This window comes from Bubalus kerabau, chromosome 13, assembly GCF_029407905.1.
Source record: "Bubalus kerabau isolate K-KA32 ecotype Philippines breed swamp buffalo chromosome 13, PCC_UOA_SB_1v2, whole genome shotgun sequence".
Classification (NCBI taxonomy): Eukaryota; Metazoa; Chordata; class Mammalia; order Artiodactyla; family Bovidae; genus Bubalus; species Bubalus kerabau.
In genome coordinates, this window is record NC_073636.1 from 57367372 (window position 1) to 57386536 (window position 19165).

At 50.8% G+C, this 19165-nt stretch overlaps 1 protein-coding gene across 7 annotated transcripts in view; it reads right to left on the reverse strand.

Annotated features, from left to right (window-relative positions):
• The window catches only part of PHACTR3 (phosphatase and actin regulator 3), a 218385-nt gene that overhangs the window by 86280 nt on the left and 112940 nt on the right, over positions 1–19165 (reverse strand). For all 7 annotated transcript variants that reach the window (XM_055544564.1, XM_055544565.1, XM_055544562.1 and 4 more), the window contains exon 2: positions 3337–3498. In XM_055544564.1, the coding sequence (XP_055400539.1) occupies positions 3337–3498 (162 nt within the window). The remainder of the gene's footprint in view (positions 1–3336; positions 3499–19165) is intronic.

Here is a 19165-nt window from a genome sequence, read left to right on the forward strand (position 1 = left end):
TTTTATACATCCTGGCTGCCCTTTGTCTGTTCACAGATCAGCCTTCTGCAAACTGCCCCACTGGAGGCTCCTCCAATGAATCCCAGGTTCACCCTTTCAAAGACTGTGCCAGTCAAATAGGAAGGAGGCGGGCTGGCCCCTATTCCCCTCCACTGATTCTAAGTGCAGAAGGGCCCTTGTCAATTTCTTCTTCAGAATAGCCCTTTGGCCCTCCTCCCAGAGCAAAGCACTCCAACTTGCCCCTGCCCCTGCCTCTCCCCTCCCAGGGGCCAAGCTCACTTGCTTGATGAGCTCCTTTTCCCCCTAACTGCCCAGAAACCAATTTGCCTACAGTAGAATGTAATTCCCAAACACAAACCCACATCATTCCCCAGACCCTCTCTTTAAAAGATGCAAAGTGCCAGCTATGAGCCTGGGTCACAAAGGGCCCTGAGTCCCCCACACGTGTGAGTGCTCTGCCCGATGTAGGTTACAATGGGGAATGGAACTGCCATCCAACCAGTGAAGCTTAAAGTCCAGTGGCCAATGACAAACGGATGATGACAAAGGAGTCACTGAATTTATTCAAAAATATTTTCTGAGCACCTACTCTGTGTAGGCATGGGGGAGCAAGAGAGGCATGAGCTCTGCCTGTGGGCCAGCACTTTGGCACAGAGGACTCACATCTATTACAAGCAGGCCAGTAGCATCAACCAGAACCAGACAGCCCAGGACAGGGCATCCAGGGAACTCCGGTGGCCTCCCTGAGAGCGTTGACTCAAGGATGACTAGGAAAACCCCAAATGTATCAGCAAAGAGACATTTGGGCTAAAGGGAACTTAATTTCCAAGCCAATTTCCAGGTGCCAGAAGTGTGGATAAAACTGAGTAATTGGGTTGCCATTTCCTTCTCCAGGGGATCTTCCCGACCCAGGGATGGAACCCAGGTCTCCTGCACTGCAGGCAGATTCTTTATGGTCTGAGCCATCAGGGAAGCCTCGTGGAACTCTGGCTTTGGGAGGGACAAGCAAAGAGGCTGCCGTCCAGCCCAAAAACAGAGGCGAGCAGAACCAGAGTGGGGTCTCTGAACTGAGGGACCCTGTCGTCCGACCAGCACTGAGAGGTGCTTACGGGGGCTGGCCTGGGTGCAGGGCATCACGCGTGCTGTCTGTAGTCCTCCTGATGTAAGAGGCAGAGCCAGGGGCAGTGTCCGTATCTCAGGGACACTCGCCCTCAGCAGGTACAGGCTGCAATGCCACTTCCAGACTTCAGGCTTTGAGAGCCACCTTCATGGCGCTGCCCAATCCCCACTCTGGCCAAACTACAGTCTGCTTTGTTTTTCCCTTTAAATCATCTTTATTTTTACTTCATCTCATCCTGGCCAAGGATGCCTGTGAAATCAAGGATTTGATACGCTGAAGTAAATAACATCCCACACTTTGGGGGGAAAGAATGGTTTAGAATAAATAAATGAGATGCAGTACTGTCTGCAGAATTCCAAATGCTTGATAAAGGACCCAGTGCTGGGGATGCCTGCCTGAAGGTGGGGCTGCTGCAGGTGTTCACCTGGAGACCCTCAGTCCCCTGGCAGGGTCCCCACAGCGCTCTGATAAGCTCACAGGTCACCTCCCGCAGCCCAGTGCCAAGTGAACCAGGAGCACAAGGTCCCAAGAGCACACAGCTCACCCTCCAATCCCACAGCTCAGAGAGCACCAGGGGCTCTCTGGGGTCACAGAGATCACCCTATTCCAGCCCCCTGAGCCTTTCACTGATGCCCAACCTGGCGCACCTGCACGGCTGTTCCCACAGCTGCGATGCTCTTCCTTGCTTTTCTCCGGGGTCAATTACACCTTGGCTCAGTGCCACCCCCTCACCTGGGTCTTCTCAGGCCACCCATCCCAAGGCCATGCCCACCCCACCCACCTGTTCCCCAGCGCCTGTGCCAAGATCCTGGCTGGCACGTGCTCGTTCCCTTGTTTGTCTATCTGTCTCCCAACTACCCCCTTGGAGGAAAGCTTCAAGCAGGCAGGGTCTAGTCCCCCTCTCTAGCTCTCTGGCATATGGAGCTGCATCAGATTCATCGAATATCAGTATTCTGCTTTCATTCTTGATGAGGAGAGCTTGTCAATCAAATTCTTGGGCAGTTAGAAACATAACCTTGTGAAACACATACAAAGTGTGGATGGAGGACTCGCTGCTGCTATTAGGAGCCCTCCACGCCTCACAAGTGGCTTTGCCTCTGCCGTGCTCTGAGCGCTGGAGTCTGCGCCACTTCAAGGCTGGGACCCCCAGGGACCGCCAGAGGCAGCAGCCCGAGAAGGGCACTTCTCAGGCAGATCCCTGGGGCCCAGGACTAATTCCACGCCAGCTCCTCCCTCGCTAATTGTTTCTAGCCGCAGCTAAAAGGGCCTGTGGGAGCTGAGAGTCTCTCTCTCTGCACCCCCAGGTTTGCTTCCCAGGGCCCTGAGCTCCCCTTCACCCAGGGTACCCTGGCACCCAGGAGCCAGACCTGAGCCCGGCTGCCCCACGACCCACCACTGCTCGGCCCTGGAGGCGGCTGCCCATCTCATCCCACTTCCCGCCCTGATATGGCAGGAGCGCGGGCGACGGGGCGGTGCTGAGCATTTAGTTGGTTAGAAACGTGATGTGTCGCTTTTACCCTGACAGTTGTGTCATTGTCACCAAGTCCACCCCGTGGGTCTGGCTCACGGCCGGAGCAGGGGCAAAGGTACAACCTCTTGTTAGCCAACTTCCCACAGAGCTGAAGGTGACTGAGGGGGGCTTCTAGAACCTTCAGTGGTGGGATGCCCAGATATGAAGTCTCTTCAGGAAGAGCTTAGGAGCCGGGGAGTGGCAGGCCTTCTTCGGCAGGAGCCTTGAGGCTTCGCAGCTAAACTGATGGCCTTCACCATCTGAATCACTGGGGGGACTCTTGGTGGTTGTCTCCAGGCCCCGGGTTATCAAAGTGAGTTTCCAGGTGCAGAAGGGAGGGTGTTTCATACTCAGGTGTGGTCAGTCAGGAGAGATGGTTACCAGCTGGGTCTCGCACCAGACTGGCCCTGCACCAACCCCGAGTCTGCATTCGTAACTAGGTCAAGGGGGTCACGTGTGCCCCTTGGGGTCTGGGTGGTGCATGGGCTACGGGTGTGCCTGCTGCTGATGCCACTCCCCCAGCCAGGGACCTGGAGGGACCAGAGGAGGAAGGGACCTGCAGGAGGCAGAACAGCTCCTGTCATAGGGCCCACAGAGCACAACCCAACCCTCCCAACATCTGCAAAAGAAAGCAAGCTGACAGTGACATCGGGCCTCCACCCCAACCCTGCCTACCCCCCAACCTCTCTCCCACACCCATACTCACCTGACGTGGTCTGCTTCAGTTTTTCGTTTTTCTTTTTCCTCCATTTCCAGGGTTTGAAGATTCTGCCCAGGGTGGCCAGCTTGCTATTCCTCCTCACGGGGGGAGTTCGAATCCCTGAGACCAGATATTCGGAGCGCACTGGGGGGGTTTGGTCCATTTCATCTGGAAGGAGAAAACCCAGAGAGGGGTCAGTGGTGACCAAGCTCACACAACACCCTGGGGGGCCTGAGGTGACGCCCCTCCCCTGGGGACCACAGTGATCCTCCAAAGCCTGGAGCTCAAGAGGGCGGTCCAGGCAATGGACACACTCTCATCTTCCATCGCGTGCCAGCCCGTGTTCAAGTGCACACCGAGCAGGTTAATTCACCTCTCGCCTCCTGTGAGAAGGAGCTGGGAGCCTGACTGAGTTCTTCCAGAACCAAGAAACCCCAGAGAGACCTGAAGATGCAAGAAGAGCAGGGCTGGAATGAGCAAGTACCAAGCCAGAGGATGTCACCAGCAGTCAGAGGCGCCAGGGCCTGGGGCGGGCTGGTCATCACCAGACCCAGCCTGATGCCCCATGTGACTGGTCCCCTGGCCAGCAGCCTCCAGAGAAACCCCCAAGGTTTGACTTCCCAAGCACTTTTCTTATCAGCAGCCCAAGCCACTCAGCCCCCTGAGCCTCAGTGTCCACATCTGGAAAACAATGGCCATCCCCCATACCTAGGGTGGAGAGGAAATTTTTGTGTGACCATAGGGTGGCCATGAAGTCTGAAGTCATACAGAACCATACGAAATACACAGTTTATTGATAGCATGTTACCATCCATGTAAAGTACTATTATTTATGTTTTGAAACTGTAGACACTCTGATTAACACGGCACACCAGCATGGGGGACTTCCGGCAGAAATTTTCATGTAATAATTTATATAAGCAATATAATAATTCTTATGGAGTGAAAGTCATTGCTTGTTCAGGACTGGGTGCTATGGTATTTTATTCCCATAGTAAAACTATGAAGTGGAAACTGTTATTACATCCATTTTACAGATGGGCACACTGAGGCTGTCAGAGCAACAGAATTCTGGTCTCTGGCAGTCTGACTCCAGAAACCTCTCTCATATCGCTAAACTGCTTCTAGGGTGATGATACAAATTTATTGCCCAGAGAAGGAACCAAATGGATGGATGAATGGAACACAACAAGAGACATAAACTAAGATGGTCCCCGTACCCTCCCCCCTCAACCACGGCCAAGGGGGATTTGGAATTTTAGTTCCCTGACCAGGGATAGAACCCATGCCCCCTGCATGGGGATCTTAACCACTGGACCACCAGGGAAGTCCCTCTCCAGTGGTTTTTAATTGAATGTTAAATATATATCAGGGACTGGCTCCACAAAGCAATCCCGTGTGGACAGACAGTCCAGGGGTGTCTTGTTCAAGAACTTCTGCCACAGACCCAAGGAACCAGCCAGGCTCCTAAGCCAAGGCCATCCTCCTTGTCTTCACCTCTTGTGTTCACCTAAGACCCCAGGGCTGAATATCCAGGAGGGGCCCAGGACTTTTGGGTCAGGGAGTGAGTCAGGGCAGTCCAAGGACTGGTCGTGGATCCCCAGCTCCACGCTCCAGGCGTGCAGGTTGCAGACAGTCCTTCTCTCCCCAGAGGAGGTTTATTCCATGTTACATCCTCTCCCTTCTTTCCTCCACCCACGGACGCCAGATGGGAGCAGAACGGCCAGAACCACGTGGCCCCAGGAAAGCTGACTGTCCTGAAGGCATTATTGGCACAAAGGGGAAAGAACTGGCCAGGTCTCCCCAAGCTTCTGGGCTGGTTTGAAGATAAAGACAAAGATCCCCAGAGATGTACGTGGGGATGGGGAAGAATTGCCATCACCTTGTTTATATTAATGCCTCATCTCACTCCACAAAGGATGTGTAGCCATTACATAAACACATGCCCGATAAGATACAATGAGTGTCTGAGGAAATCCGAAGGAAAAGGAGTATGGACAGGGTCACTGCATCAAGGGTTAGACACCATGTGTCGCTCAGAGCTTCCTAGCAGCCAAAGCAAAAAGGAGTAGCCCAGAGAATAAACCACAAATCAGACCCCAAACCTGGAATAGCTGGACTTCAACCCAGGCCATCAGCATCTCCATCCCAGAAGCCCACTTGCTAAGTCACTTCAGTTGTGTCTGATTCTTTATGACCCATGGACTACAGTCCACCAGGCTTTTCTGTCCATGGGATTTCCCAGGCAAGAATACTGGAGCGAGTTGACATTTCCTTCTCCAGGAGATCTTCCCAACCCAAGGATCAAACCCATGTCTCCTGCATAGGCAGGTGGATTTCAACTGCTAAGAAACATACAGTGCACTGGTGATTTGGGAAGTTTGCAAAGGAGATGAGAGCCTTGAAGATGAGGAGCACAGTGGCTGCCATTGGAAGTTGACAACAACCGGTTGAGAAGATCATTGAAGCTGATCCTCTTCCAACTACACAAGAAGTTGCCAAAGAACGCAACATCAACCATTCTAACAGAAGCCCATACAAGTCTTTGAATTGGTGTTCTCTGTGAAGCCCGACAGTGAAACTCTGCCCATATCACTTTCCTGCTTACTCCCCATGACCTCTCTTCTCATTTAGGACAAAACTACCAAGCCTGCAAAGGGCTCTGAGGTCTGCTCCTGACCCACGCCCACCTCACTCCTGCCCACTGGCCCCCCTGTCCCATTTCATCATCGGCATCCTGTGCATTAGTATCCATGGCACTTATAGAAACCAGAATGTCACAGGTGTTAGGATGCAGGTGCCAGAACCAGGCACTGGGGCTCACTCACTCAGCTCTGTCACTCACCCCCTGGGGCTGAGGGGCTCACACCACCCTCCTTCTCCCCTCTGCATCCTCACCTTTGCCATGGCCTTGCTGGAGGAACAGGGAACAGGGGACTTCCCAAGTCCTCGTCTGCTTTGCTTGAACCCATGAGGGGCAGGCAGAAGGACAGTGCAGCCCCTCCCTCATCGCCCCCTCCCCTCTCCCTCCGCCATCACCGCCATAACTATTTTAATCCATGGTCTCCTTGCTCCCCCCCACCTCACCTCTGCCCCCTAGTGGCTGGAGCAGGTACTGTGGTTCCCCCCTCACTTCTGACACACCTGGGTCCTCACAGTACAGTCTGGGACACAGGCAGCCTGTGGCCACTGAGCAGACTTCACTCCACACTCCTCTTGAGAGAACTCACTCATTCATTTATTCAACAAAAACCTACTGACACCAGGCATGTATCAGGAACTGCACCAGGAGGACGAGGTACAGAGGTGAACAGAAAGGATCCCTACCTTCGTGGGGCTTCTATCCCCACAAAGGTCTATCTTCTGCAAGATGGACAACAGGTGTGGCTATTAAGAAACCAGCCCTGTTCACCACCTTGTTCCCTGCTGCCTTCCTCTCCTGATTTTTCCCCATCACAGTTATCACCTGGTGTATGGGCTTTCCTGATGACCCAGCTGGTAAAGAATCCTGCAATACAGGAGATAAAGGAGGCGCGTGTTTGATCCCTGGGTTGGGACTATACCCTGGGGAGGGCATGGAAACCCATTCCAGTATTTTTGACTGGAGAATTCCGTGGACAGAGGAGTCTGGCAGGCTACGGTCCATGGGGTTGCAAAGGGTCAGACACGACTGGGTGACTAAGCACGCACGCACGTGTGTGTGTGTGTGCCTGCATGCACACAGACACACACACACCCCTGCACAATTACTTGTTTGCCTGCTGCTCATAGTCACCTCCCTAATTGGAAGGCAGGGTCTGCTTTGACATCTGGTTTGCAGCCAAACCTCTGGTGTCCAGAATACATGAGGCAAGAACCCACGTGCTGAAGGCAATCTTTCCAGACACAAGGATGGATTGACAGAACCCAGCACCTTCTCAGAGAGCTGGGAGAACATGTGGGTGACTGTAAACAGCCGGTTATGAAAGGCTGCTCTGAGCGGGGCTATTGGAGCAAAAGCCTGGATGAGAGGGAGCCAGCAGTGTAGACAGGAGTGGAGCAGGGAAGAGGGTCCCAGGCAGAGGAGGAGTGAGCTCAAGGGCTTGGAGGAAGAGCACAGTAGGGGAGGGCTGTGGATGGGCTGGGGAGGCAGGCAGAGGCTTGAACTTGATTCAAAACTCAGCAGGAGCCTCTGGGGTTCTTCAGCTCAAACAACTGGATTTGTTCATTTATCAAATATCCAATGTGTGTGACCAGGAAGACACCTTAGTCTGAGTGACTCCCTGTGGTTGTGGGGGTGGTGGGGGATTTCCTGCTGTCATGGGAGGAGTAAAGACCCCTGCGCCCTGGTGGGGACCCCCTCCAGAGGTCTGAAGGCTGTGCCTCCACTGCCCTCTCTCCTTGCCTGCCCCCAGGCAAGGGCTAGGCCAGGTGAGGGCTGTGACTTACAATCCAAGGTCAGAAACTTCAGAAGAGATGCGCAGTCAGCGAAGGAACTGCTTACAAGCCACCCGAGGGCATGAATCTGTCACTGATGGTATGACTGAAGGTCCGAGTGAGCAAAAGTGGGGTGGTCCTCCTGGGCACTGCGTGGCCCACTCACACTGGCAGGTGGGAGTGAATGTGGGCAAGTGTGTATCTAGGAGAGAGGGTGTGTATATGTGTGAGCCTTTATGGGTGTGCACATGTGCACCCGTACACGTGTGTCACACAGAGAAGAAAGGCTGGGGGGACTGCCACCCCCCTCTCCAGCCCATGAATTTGCTCAGCATCCCTGGAGTTGCTGGGGAGCCTCCTTCCCACATCAGAGAGGATTCCTGGAGGTGCAGACTCATTAGTAGACTCTGAATAGTGCAGTGGCACTCAGTTCCAGGGGCACCTCTGCCACCTGTGAGGCATTAGCAGTTAATTAATGAAAACTGTTTTCCCCACATCTGCTGAGGAAGTACAGCCTGCAGCCACAGGGCAGGCGGGAGCGCCTCACAGGCTCCCACATGATGGATGGGGCGGGCGCCCTGCCCTGGAGCTGAAGGGGCAGGCGCCCTGCCCTGGAGCTAAAGGGGCTGGCCCCAGCCCCTCCCTTCTCTGGTCCCTTGGACCAGCGGTCCACAACATTTTTGGCACCAGAGACCGGTTTCATGGAAGACAACTTTCCCATGGACCAGTGTAGGGATGCAGAGGACAGTTTCAGGATGATTCAAGCACATCGCATTTATTGAGTGTGTTGAACAGGAGGCAGAGTTCAGGCAGTAATGCGAGCGATGGGGAGCAGCTGTAAATAAAGATGAAGCTTCTCTCATTCATCTGCCACTCACCTCCTGCTGTGAAGCCCACTTCCTAACAGGCTGCAGAGCGGTAAGGGTCTGTGGCTCCCAGGTTGGGGACCCCTGCCTTAGACAACTCCAATCCTCTCCTGGTTCCCTCTGAGGCTCACAGCAGGGGAGACACCTGTCCCCCAGGACTCAATGCCCATCCACCCCCACTGATAGATCCCACAAAGCTACAAGTCAGGCACTGCTAGAACAAGGCAGTGAAGGACACCAATGCCACGGCCAAGGAGGTCACTAAGCTTATGGGCTAATTTCCATGTCTGTCTCAGGGCTAACTCCTTTATTCCTAATATTCCCTTCCATCCTAGCTCTGATCACAGTCAGATCTCATCTTGGGATGTGCTGTTTATTGTTATCATCTATCTTTCCCATCAGAACAAATATAAGCTTTATGAGAATAGGAACTGTGGCCATCTTGTTCATCACGGGTCCCTGGCATCTTCACAGGCAACTGGCACCCAGGAGGCACTCAAATAAACACCTGCTTGATCTGTGAATCTGGGAAGCAGAGCTGCCAGGGCTGGAGCCCCCGTCCTCCTAACTCCAAAGTCCTCCTTTTAGTGACATCAGGCATTTCGGCTTCCTTGTCTTCTATCCACTGACCTGTCCCTGTCTCCTTCCGCTTCCCCAGGTCACCTTCCCCAAAACACACTGGGAGGGGAGCCCCCCTCACTGATTACCAGGTGCCGTGTGCTGAGCTACGGGTCTCACAGGGGAAACAGGCCCCATCTGTATCAGACAATACTGAAACACAACCTTTTGCTTGTTTCACTCATTCATTCATGAATTCATTCATCAAGCATTAGCTGAGGCCTGCTGTGTGCCAGGGCTGCTCTGAGTTTGAGACAGAGCTGTAAACACAACTGATACACTGTCTTGCTCTGCATGAAGCTCACCTGCTTACGGAGGAGGAAGAGAAGCAAAGAAACAGTGACTCCGGAGCGTGAAATGAGCTATGAAAGAAGCAAACAAGAAGTGGGGATGTGGGTCAGCAGTGCGGCCTCTGTTTCTTCAGTGAGTCCTTCCCTTCCCTGAAGAATCCACCTGGCAATATGTAGTGCCCATATTATGTAAACAAAGCACTGTGCCAGGTGTGAGGTGAAATAAAGAGATGCCGAACACTCCCCTGCCCTGATGGATTCACTGACTATGGAGGAAATCAAGGTGCACTGAATCACCAGGGAGAACCAAGACGGAGAATTATAACTTCAGAGGAAGCAACTCTTCCTGCCTGGGCTGGGAAAACTCCAAGAAGGCTACCAGGGCTGGGGGTGACACTGGAGTTGGGCCTTGGAGGTTAACTAGGAGTTGAATAAAAGGTGCACACCCATAAAAGCATGATCGTAGGTGGTGTCTGGTGCATAACAAAGAATGTGGGGGAATAAGATTTGACGCCTCCAGTCTCTGAGGTTCAGATGCCCCATAAAATCTCCACATATAAAACTGGGATCCACACAGAGATTCCATCTGTCTATGGTGCCAACTCATGACCAACACACACCCACAAATACAGAGACACAAAATTATCATCATTATCATCACCACTGACTATCAATAATAGGAAAAGATAATCTCAAAGTAAGAAAATAATCTTTTTTATTGCTGTATCAATAAATACATGGATAAATGAAAAAAATAGCAAGTGTTGTCCTTATTGTTTTTAAGTTGCTGGCATGGGTCTGAGTACATGAATCTGAAAACCCTTAGGCTGGAGCTCTCCATTTCTGGATGGAGAGGATGGAGGAGTTCAGCCCAGAAGAGCCATGTGTGGCCACGATGGCACCTTGAGAGCATGAGAACCACTTAGGGATCTGGTTTGAGACCAGCCACATGGGACAGGTGCAGAGAACATCAGTGTGGGCAGCAGCTTCGGGGAACAAGGCTGAAGGCCAGGAGGCCCGCTGAGAGAGGCCAGGCAGGGCGAGGGCTGTGGGAGAGCAGGGAAGAGGCAGGTGGTCAAGGGATGTCATTGCAGCAAAGTCTTCACCAGATCTTGGTGAGAAAACAAGGGGCCAGTAACACAGGCAGAAGACTCAAGAAAACCAAGGTTTGTTTTGTCGTCACTGTCATCAGCAACAGCAGCATCTGTTGGGCACCTGCTGCGTGACAAGCTGTGTTCTGAGCACCTGACATGGATCAGCTCATTCCGTTCCCATCAAGACCTGAGAAGGCAGGTCGCTATCTTCATCACTCACATTATAGTAAAGAAAATGGAAGCAGGGATGAGAAACAACTTTCCCAGGTCACGTGGCTAAAGTGATAGAGTGGGCTTGGAAATCAGGACACCTGCTGTGAAAGCCCTCGTCCTAACCCCAATGTCAGACCACATGGAGCAGATGATAACAGTGCTGTTACCTGGGATACGGGATGAAGGAGGAGAAGCAGATATGGAGCAGAGAGCATCATTAAAGCAATGTACACGAAAATCATGGCATTTAGGGTGTAAAGACCAATAACTTGTGCCCAGGCTGCAAGAGATGTGGCTTTATGGCTGCTGTCTATTAAGAAAGTGCTGGGTGCTTTCATAGACACACCATCTGGATGACTCTGAAGGTCCAAAGCCAAATTCACGAAATGGATTTGAAGTTGCCCAATACAGAACTATTCTTGGTTTGACCTTCTCCTGTCCTCCTGGAAAGTTCTGGAGTATCAGTCCAAGAGCAGGATATGTTAGGGGGGGGGTACTGATAAACCCAAGAAGAACTGTCCACATGTGGACAGCTTCCAGGGAGCAGTGAGACCGCATCCCCAGGGTCACGCTGCTCAGAATGCAAGAAGAAGCTGGTTGCTGAGTGGGGCAGGGGAGCAGGGATTAGGAAGAAGAATGAATTTATTTAAAGCGGGGGTGGGGTGGTAGGGGGAAGAATTCCTGAAGGCCTGTGGCTCTATGCCCAGCAACTCTGCGGACATTTCTCTACAGTTCTCCAAGTATATCCATCAGAACCTGTGAACAGTGACAGCCCCCTGCGATGGAAAAACTGCTGCCTTCCAGCTGGGAGGGAACAGGGACCCCCACAGCAGGTGCCCAGCACAGCAGCGGGTGCAGGAGTAAATGAATGAAGAAGAGAATGAATGAATGAGAAATGGATCCTGGAATACAAAAACTGAAACGGAATCAGAATGCAGGTCATCGGTACTTAACAAAGACCTGAGCACCTCTGTGCCCCTTTATGAGGGCAGATAATTGTTATTCCTGAGCAACTTCCTGGCCACATGCTGGCCCATCATTTTTCCTGGCTGCCACCTAAGCAGACGACACCTCCTTTCTCTCCCTCCCTCATTAGTCGAAGTGCTAAGGAACATACAGAAGGAAACACAAGGCCCTGGCTGAGCTTAGAGTGAATAACCGGTCCCTGGAATACTGTGAATTAAACAAATGCTTCATCATAGAAGAACATGTCTTGGCATGCTCAAAGGAAGGCCACCAAACTCTTCTGGGTGTTCAGTCCAAAGAAACAACCCTGGGAGGTGGGGACATCTTCCGCTCCATTTTACATTTAGGAAGCAGAGGCTACGAGAGGCCTGTGTGGAAAGTCACATAGCTGGGAAGTGGTAGGTCTGGCACCGGATGCCAGGTTCTCTGACCCAAAGCTCCCCATCTGGGCATGACACTGTGTCGCCCAAAGCATCTCCCATGGAGCCCTAGCAGTGGCAATGCTTTGTGAATGAAGACACTTGGGAAAACACTATCCACACGGAAAGTCTTGCCTGAAGAGCCCCACCACATACCATCGTAGTAAAGGCTCTGAGAAGTCCTGCAATAAACACTCTCATTCAACCACTGGGCCAGCTTCTCCCAAACAGAAGGACCGGCCAATCCCTATCTGCACTTGCTGCCCAGACAGTAACAACCACACAAACCATCAAATGGAGCTTGAGCAATAAACCTGAGATTAAGCCCCTTGAATGTATTCTGCACTAATGACAATTTATTTAGGGAATTTAAAAGTCTTTTCCCCAATATCTGTTTCCAAAGGTAACGGGATTCACTAAGGTCTTAGCAGAGGTGTCTCTAAATTTCCCAAGTCTCCAAGCCTCTTCCAGCTATCTCAGGGCCCCTGCACAGCAATGATGCTGAAATTAATTCTAGATAAATGGGCATCATTCATGTCTCTGACACCAGTGGAAAAATCAAGACCTTATTAAAGTGGCTTCTTTTTTCCCTCATATGCATCGTGGAAAAAACAGCACATCTAGCTAGAAAGCCCATCTGTTTAGCATCAACTCCATAATTCTGCCAATGGTGGCGGGTGTCTGCCAGACATATGGCCAATTCTCCAAGTGAAATCAGCTCAAATCTGTAAATCAAGTGGATCCAAAAAGGCTCCACAGAGCTTAGAACCAGGAGTTGAAACATGAAGAGGACAGGGTCACGCAAGGGAAAAGGTGGAATCTGGAAAATCAGCTTTGTTGTCATTGGGCTTTTTCTGCACATGAGTAAACACTCATAAAAATGATTCTTCAAGAAGCCCAGAGACTTTGCAAAGCCTAAAAGCTGGTTTTAGAGGCATCCTCTTAAAGATCCTGTTTTACAGAGTGGAGACAAACGAGTGTTTCAGAGAGAAGACATAAACAGTGAAATAAGACATCAGGAGAGTTTAGCATCGCAGGATAAATTTAGACAAAAAACATCACCCAACATCTTCAAAGCCCAAGTTCCAACTCTGACTTTCCAAACCTCAAATGCAAGATGAAATTCTTAAATAATGTCAGTCAATGCTTAAGGATATACAAATGTTAATTTTAAAATATGCATACTTTAGCATTTTTCACAGGAACTAAACAAGTTATAAATTCTGGGAAGATTCTGAACCAACAGATATGTATTTAGATAGTGTGTCCCAGACCCAATTTTGCTTAGGTCAAGGATGAGCAAATGTGTTCTGAAAAAGGCCAGATACTAAGTATCTTAGGCTCTGAGGGCCGGACAACCTGTCAGGATGACTCAACTCTTCTGCTGTAGCATGAAAACATCAGTGCTATGCTATGCTAAGTCACTTCAGTCGTTTCCGACTCTGTGCGACCCCATAGACGGCAGCCCACCAGGCTCCCCCATCCCTGGGATTCTCCAGGCAAGAACACTGGAGTGGGCTGCCATTTCCTTCTCCAATGCATGAAAGTGAAAAGTGAAAGTGAAGCCACTCAGTCGTGTCCGACTCTTAGCGACCCCCTGGATTGCAGCCTAACAGGCTTCTCCGTCCATGGGATTTTCCAAGCAAGAGTACTGGAGTGGGGTGCCATTGCCTTCTCCGGAAAACATCAGTAGATGTTTGTAAATTAATAGGTGTGGCTATATTTAAATAAAACTTTATTTGCAAAAGCTGGTGACAGTAGGATTTGGTCCATGGGCTGTTGCTTGCCAACTGCTGCCTTAAACGGTCCCTTTGGAAATATCTTCAGGGGAAAAGTACTACAGGACACTCCTGTAGTAAAAGAAAAAGAGAGAAAAGGAACATATTCCGATCTGAGCCTTTACCTTCTAGCCTACTCCAAACCTCCAGGCTCCAGGCCAGCATCACTCTGCCCACCTAACTCTGCAGCCTCCTCCCTGGTTCCCAGGCATCCACCAACCCTGCTCCCCTAAGCAAACAGGGCTTTGTATCACTTCCCTGCTTAATGTCATAGCGGCTTCTAGAATGAAATACACAACCTCAGCTATGATCCCAGAGTCCTGGCCTCTGCTTATTTCACACCACGCCATGCCCCACTGCACTCTACTTCTGTCTCTTTCTGCTCCTCCCACCACAGGGCTGCCTCCCAGGCCAATCACTCTAACAGTAACACTCTTTCCTGAAAAACTCCTACTCATTCCACATGGCCCCACTGTCTGTGCTCACCTGTTAGGTTTCCTGTTATTTTTTCTACCACAATCTTCAACACAATTTATAACTAGCTATTGATTTCATGTTCATTAGTTTAATGTCCATCTTGGCTATTTGACCATGAGAGCATGTAAATGAATCCAAGCTTGTACTGTTCTCTGCACCAAAGGCCCGTAAATCAAGAGATGAGTTGGAGTAAGGAACAGCGACTTATTCAGAAAGCTGGCAAACTGAGAAGATGGTGGACTCGTGTGCCAAAGAGCCATCTCGCCCAGGTTGGACTTCAGGCTTCTTTTGTGTGTGTGTGTGTGTGTGTGTGTGTGTGTGTGTAATAAAGTTTTATTAAAGTGTAAAGGAGACAGAAAAAGCTTCTGACATAGGCATCAGAAGGGGGCAGAAAGAGTACCCTTCAGGCTTCTTTTTATACTTAAAGGGGAGGGAGTAAAGTCAAGCATTTTCTGGTTCCCATCAGTCTCTGGAGGGAAATGTACTAATTTCTTCCTTCCTGCAGTCACTCATAGGTAGGTCTAGTCAGGAGGTTTCCTGGGAGCAAAAGGCATTTAGCCTAATGCTCATTATCTGGGAGGCAGGGTTTCCAGAGATGGGCCATTATGCATCATTTTAAGCTTATAGGCAGCATCCCCTTAGTGATGAACTTGTAACAGAATACAAAGATTCTTCCCTATTACAAGCAGAGATGAAACGTGTCCTGTATAATTGCTTCCCTATGTCCCAAACAGTCCAGGTGGGTTCAGCAGGTACTTGAGAGAAGCTGAAGATTTCTTTTTTCTGTGCTCAAGTTCACAGCCCTTGCCCACGGGGACCTGTCCAGGAACATCTGAAGGCTATAATCCTACCACAATGAGGCATGGTTCTCAGGATTTACCAAGTAGAGTTCCCTGGCAAATCTGATGAGGTTTCCTGCTATACTGTTAATATGTTACTGCAGCTGCTCACCGAGAACTTTTACCCAAGAGCCAACAGTGTGACGCTTGAACACCTACAAGTGTCTGCATGTCACCATGGCCCCTGCTTCTCCCTGGGGCCTGGTGACTGTCGTGGAAGCACCAGAATGAGAGGGAGACAATAGACAAGCTGGTAGCCATACCACACATGCTTCCTGGGAACAAGCATCAGCTGGTGATGGGCCAGTCCTGGAAACCTGCCCCTGCAGGTGACATCTGTCTGCCCAGACCGTCCCTAAGGGCTTACTGCTGCTGTTGAACGACAGCCCCCTCTGGCACCCCCAGCAAGGGCTAACCCTGGTAGCCCCATTCTCAGCCACTGTTCCCTGACATTCTGGGCCACCAGAGAGTCACCCTGGGTAGGGGCTGCAGCCAGTTCTGTCCACTCCCCACCACACACACACTGGACGGACCCACTCACACTACAATCTGCTTTCCTGAGCATCTCCACCATACCTGAGACCCAGCCCCTGCCCATCCAGTCCCAGGGGTAGAGGTGAGGGAGGGGACAGTCATGTAAATAGACAATTAGGGCAGAGGGCTTTACCACGCCACCCTCCCCTGCCACCCACCCCAGTCCTGGTCAACCCCATCACTCCCAGGTTCCTGCAATGTCCTCCATGGGTCATGTCCCCTGATGCCCACTTCTCCCCACCTAAACCCCTCCCATGGCTTCCATTTGCGACTGGAATAAAATCCCACATGGTTCCTCACGCCCCATGACCCCTCCCCTCACCACTAGCTCTGGCCCTGGGGGTCATCAGCTTCCCCTCGCTCCTTCTCACCTCTGGACCCTTGTGCTTGGCGGCCCTTGAAGGACCCCTCTCCCTCCTACCTTTGCAAAGAGCTGTCTCCTTCTGATCTCCTAGGTCTTGGTACCATGGTTTCCTCCACGGGGAGGTGCATTGAGCCGTGGCAAGACCAAGCCCAGGCCCAGCACACCTTACCCCAGCAGGACACACTCCCCCCAACCCCCAAGATGAGCTGATCTCCCAGCCTCTGCCCACTGGGGAGATGCAGGCCTGGCTACAGGGGGCTCCTGAGATACTCCAGAAGCAATCAGTGAACAGACTGATGATGGACGAGGCACTCTGACCAAGAGTGAGACAGGACTCTGTGGGCAGAAAAAGGACAGGTCTCTGGACTCAGGGAAGACTTCCTGGGAGACTGAGGACACCTGAAGTAAGCTTTGAAGCATCAGTAGGAGTTCAGTGAGCTCTAATAAATACGAAAAAAAAAAAAAAAAAAGGTAATATTCCATCATATGAATAGAGTTTTGTTTCTTCATTCATCCCCTGATGGCCATTTGGGTGGTTTCCACCTTGAGATGGTTATGAATAGTGATGCTATGAGTATTCATGTACAAGTTTTGTTTGAACAACTATTTTCAATTCTTTTAGATATATACCTAGGAATGGAATCGCTGGATCCTACGGGCTTCTCTGGTGACTCAGACAATAAAGAATCCACCTGCCAACGCAGGAGACATAAGAGACAGAGACACGGGTTCGATCCCTGGATTGGCAAGATTCCCTGGAGGCAGGCATGGCAACCCACTCCAGTATTCTTGCCTGGAGAATCCCATGGACAGAGGCACCTGGTGGGCTACAGTCCACAGGATCACAAAGAGTCGGACATGACTGAAAGACTTAGCATGCAGCAACACATAGCAGCTTTAAGCATCACTTTTTTCAAAAATTTGAAGTCCAGTTGGTTTACAATGTTGTTAGTTTCAGGTGTACACCGAGGTGATTCAGTGATATCCTTTATTGTCATTTAGTCACTGAGTGGTGTCCAGCTCTTTTGCAAATCCATGAACTGTAGCTCACCATGGAGAGGCTCCTCTGTCCATGGAATTCTCCAGGCAAGAATACTGGAGTGGGTTGCCATTTCCTTCTCCAGGGGATCTTCCCAACCCAGGGATCAAACCCTCATCTCCCATACTACAGACGGATTCTTTACCACTGAGCTACCGGGGCTTCCCATATATCATTTAGAGGTTATTACAAAATACTGAATATACTTCCCTGTGCTATACAGCAGGTACTCATTGTTTATTTTATATTAAATATTTATATTTAATTGTTTATTTATATTAAATATATCTAATCAACTTATATTAAATATGTTAGTATGTGTCTGCTAGTCCCAAACTCCTACTTTACCCTCTGCCCACCCTACTTCCCTCTTTGGTATAGGTTCACTTTTTGAGGAAGTGCCAGCCTGTGCTTCACAGGGGCTGCACTGTTTACATCTCCAGCAGAAATAAAACACCGACACACACTACGACACGGATTAACACGGGAAACACGAAGCCAGTCACCAAAGACCATATAGCATCTGAGTCCATCGACATGAAATGCCCAGAAGAAGTAAATCCACGGGGACAGAACATAAATGAATGCATGGCTGTCAGGGCTGAGGGTAGAAAGGAAGGGCATGAAATGGGTCTGCTGCTGCTACTGCTGCTGCTAAGTCGCTTCAGTCATGGCCGACTCCGTACGACCCCATAGGCAGCAGCCCACCAGGCTCCCCCGTCCCTGGGATTCTCCAGGCAAGAACACTGGAGTGGGTTGCCATTTCCTTCTCCAATGCATGAAAGTGAAAAATGAAAGTGAAGTCGCTCAGTCGTGTCCAACTCTTAGTGATCCCATGGACAGCAGCCCACCAGGCCCCTCTGTCCATGGGATTTTCCAGGCAAAAGTACTGGAATGGGGTGCCATTAAAATGGGTCTAGAGTTTCCATTTAGCACTTAAAAGCTGTGGAATGAGAGAGTGGGGATGGCTATGCAACAATGTGACGTGTATCCTTTAGAATGGCTAAAAAATGTCCAGTTATGTCATGGGCCTTTTATCTCAATTACAAAACTCCAAAAAGCATGCCCTGGCCCCACAGAGCTCCCTGACATGTCCTGCAGCCAGGGACAGACCTGCCAAGCCCACCCAGCAGAGCAGTGGTTTCTGGGTAGAGCCAGGAGCAAAGGGTTATGTGGTTTCCCGCCCGCCTGCCCACATCTGAGTGGGGCCTGGCCTCGTGCCGAGGAAGCCCGGTGTCCCCGGGAGTAAGTGATGTGGTTATTCCGTCCGTAGCAGGTCTGCACCGGGCAGAGCAGCCTTCCAGGGGACTTCTGTCGACTCGCTTCCGAGCTGCCTCCAGGCCTGGCCGTCGTTCACACGTGTTAACCCAGTTCTTTGTAGAATCAGGACCCTGGGGTCCAGAAGAACACTGGCCAGGATGCCAAACAATAACCCCCACACACATTAGGGCTGGGATTCACGCCGTATAAGAGCAGTAAAAACAAAAAGCCTCATGCAATGTGCAAACTTTGCAATCCCCCTAAATTAAAAACTCATTCAGGATCACACATTTCAAAGCATTCTGGCTGCAGGGACCGTAAGCTGGGCTCAAGCCCTTGCCATGTGGAGGCAAGACCCTATCTGACAATCAAAACCACTCTCCCCTGGAGAAGGAAATGGCAATCCACTCCAGCATTCTTGCCTGGAGAATCCCATGGACAGAGGAACCTGGTGGGTTACAGGCTATGGGGTTGCAAAGAGTCAGACACGACTGAAGCTATTTAGAACACACACGTAAGAGAGCTCTATGGGAGCATGTGATGGGGGACTAGACAAATCTCCCAGAGGAGGTTATCCAGACCAGATGAGAAGGATGAACTAGGCTGGGGAATTTCATCCAGGGGAAAAAAATGTGCAAACCTCCCTGGAAAGAGGCAGCTTG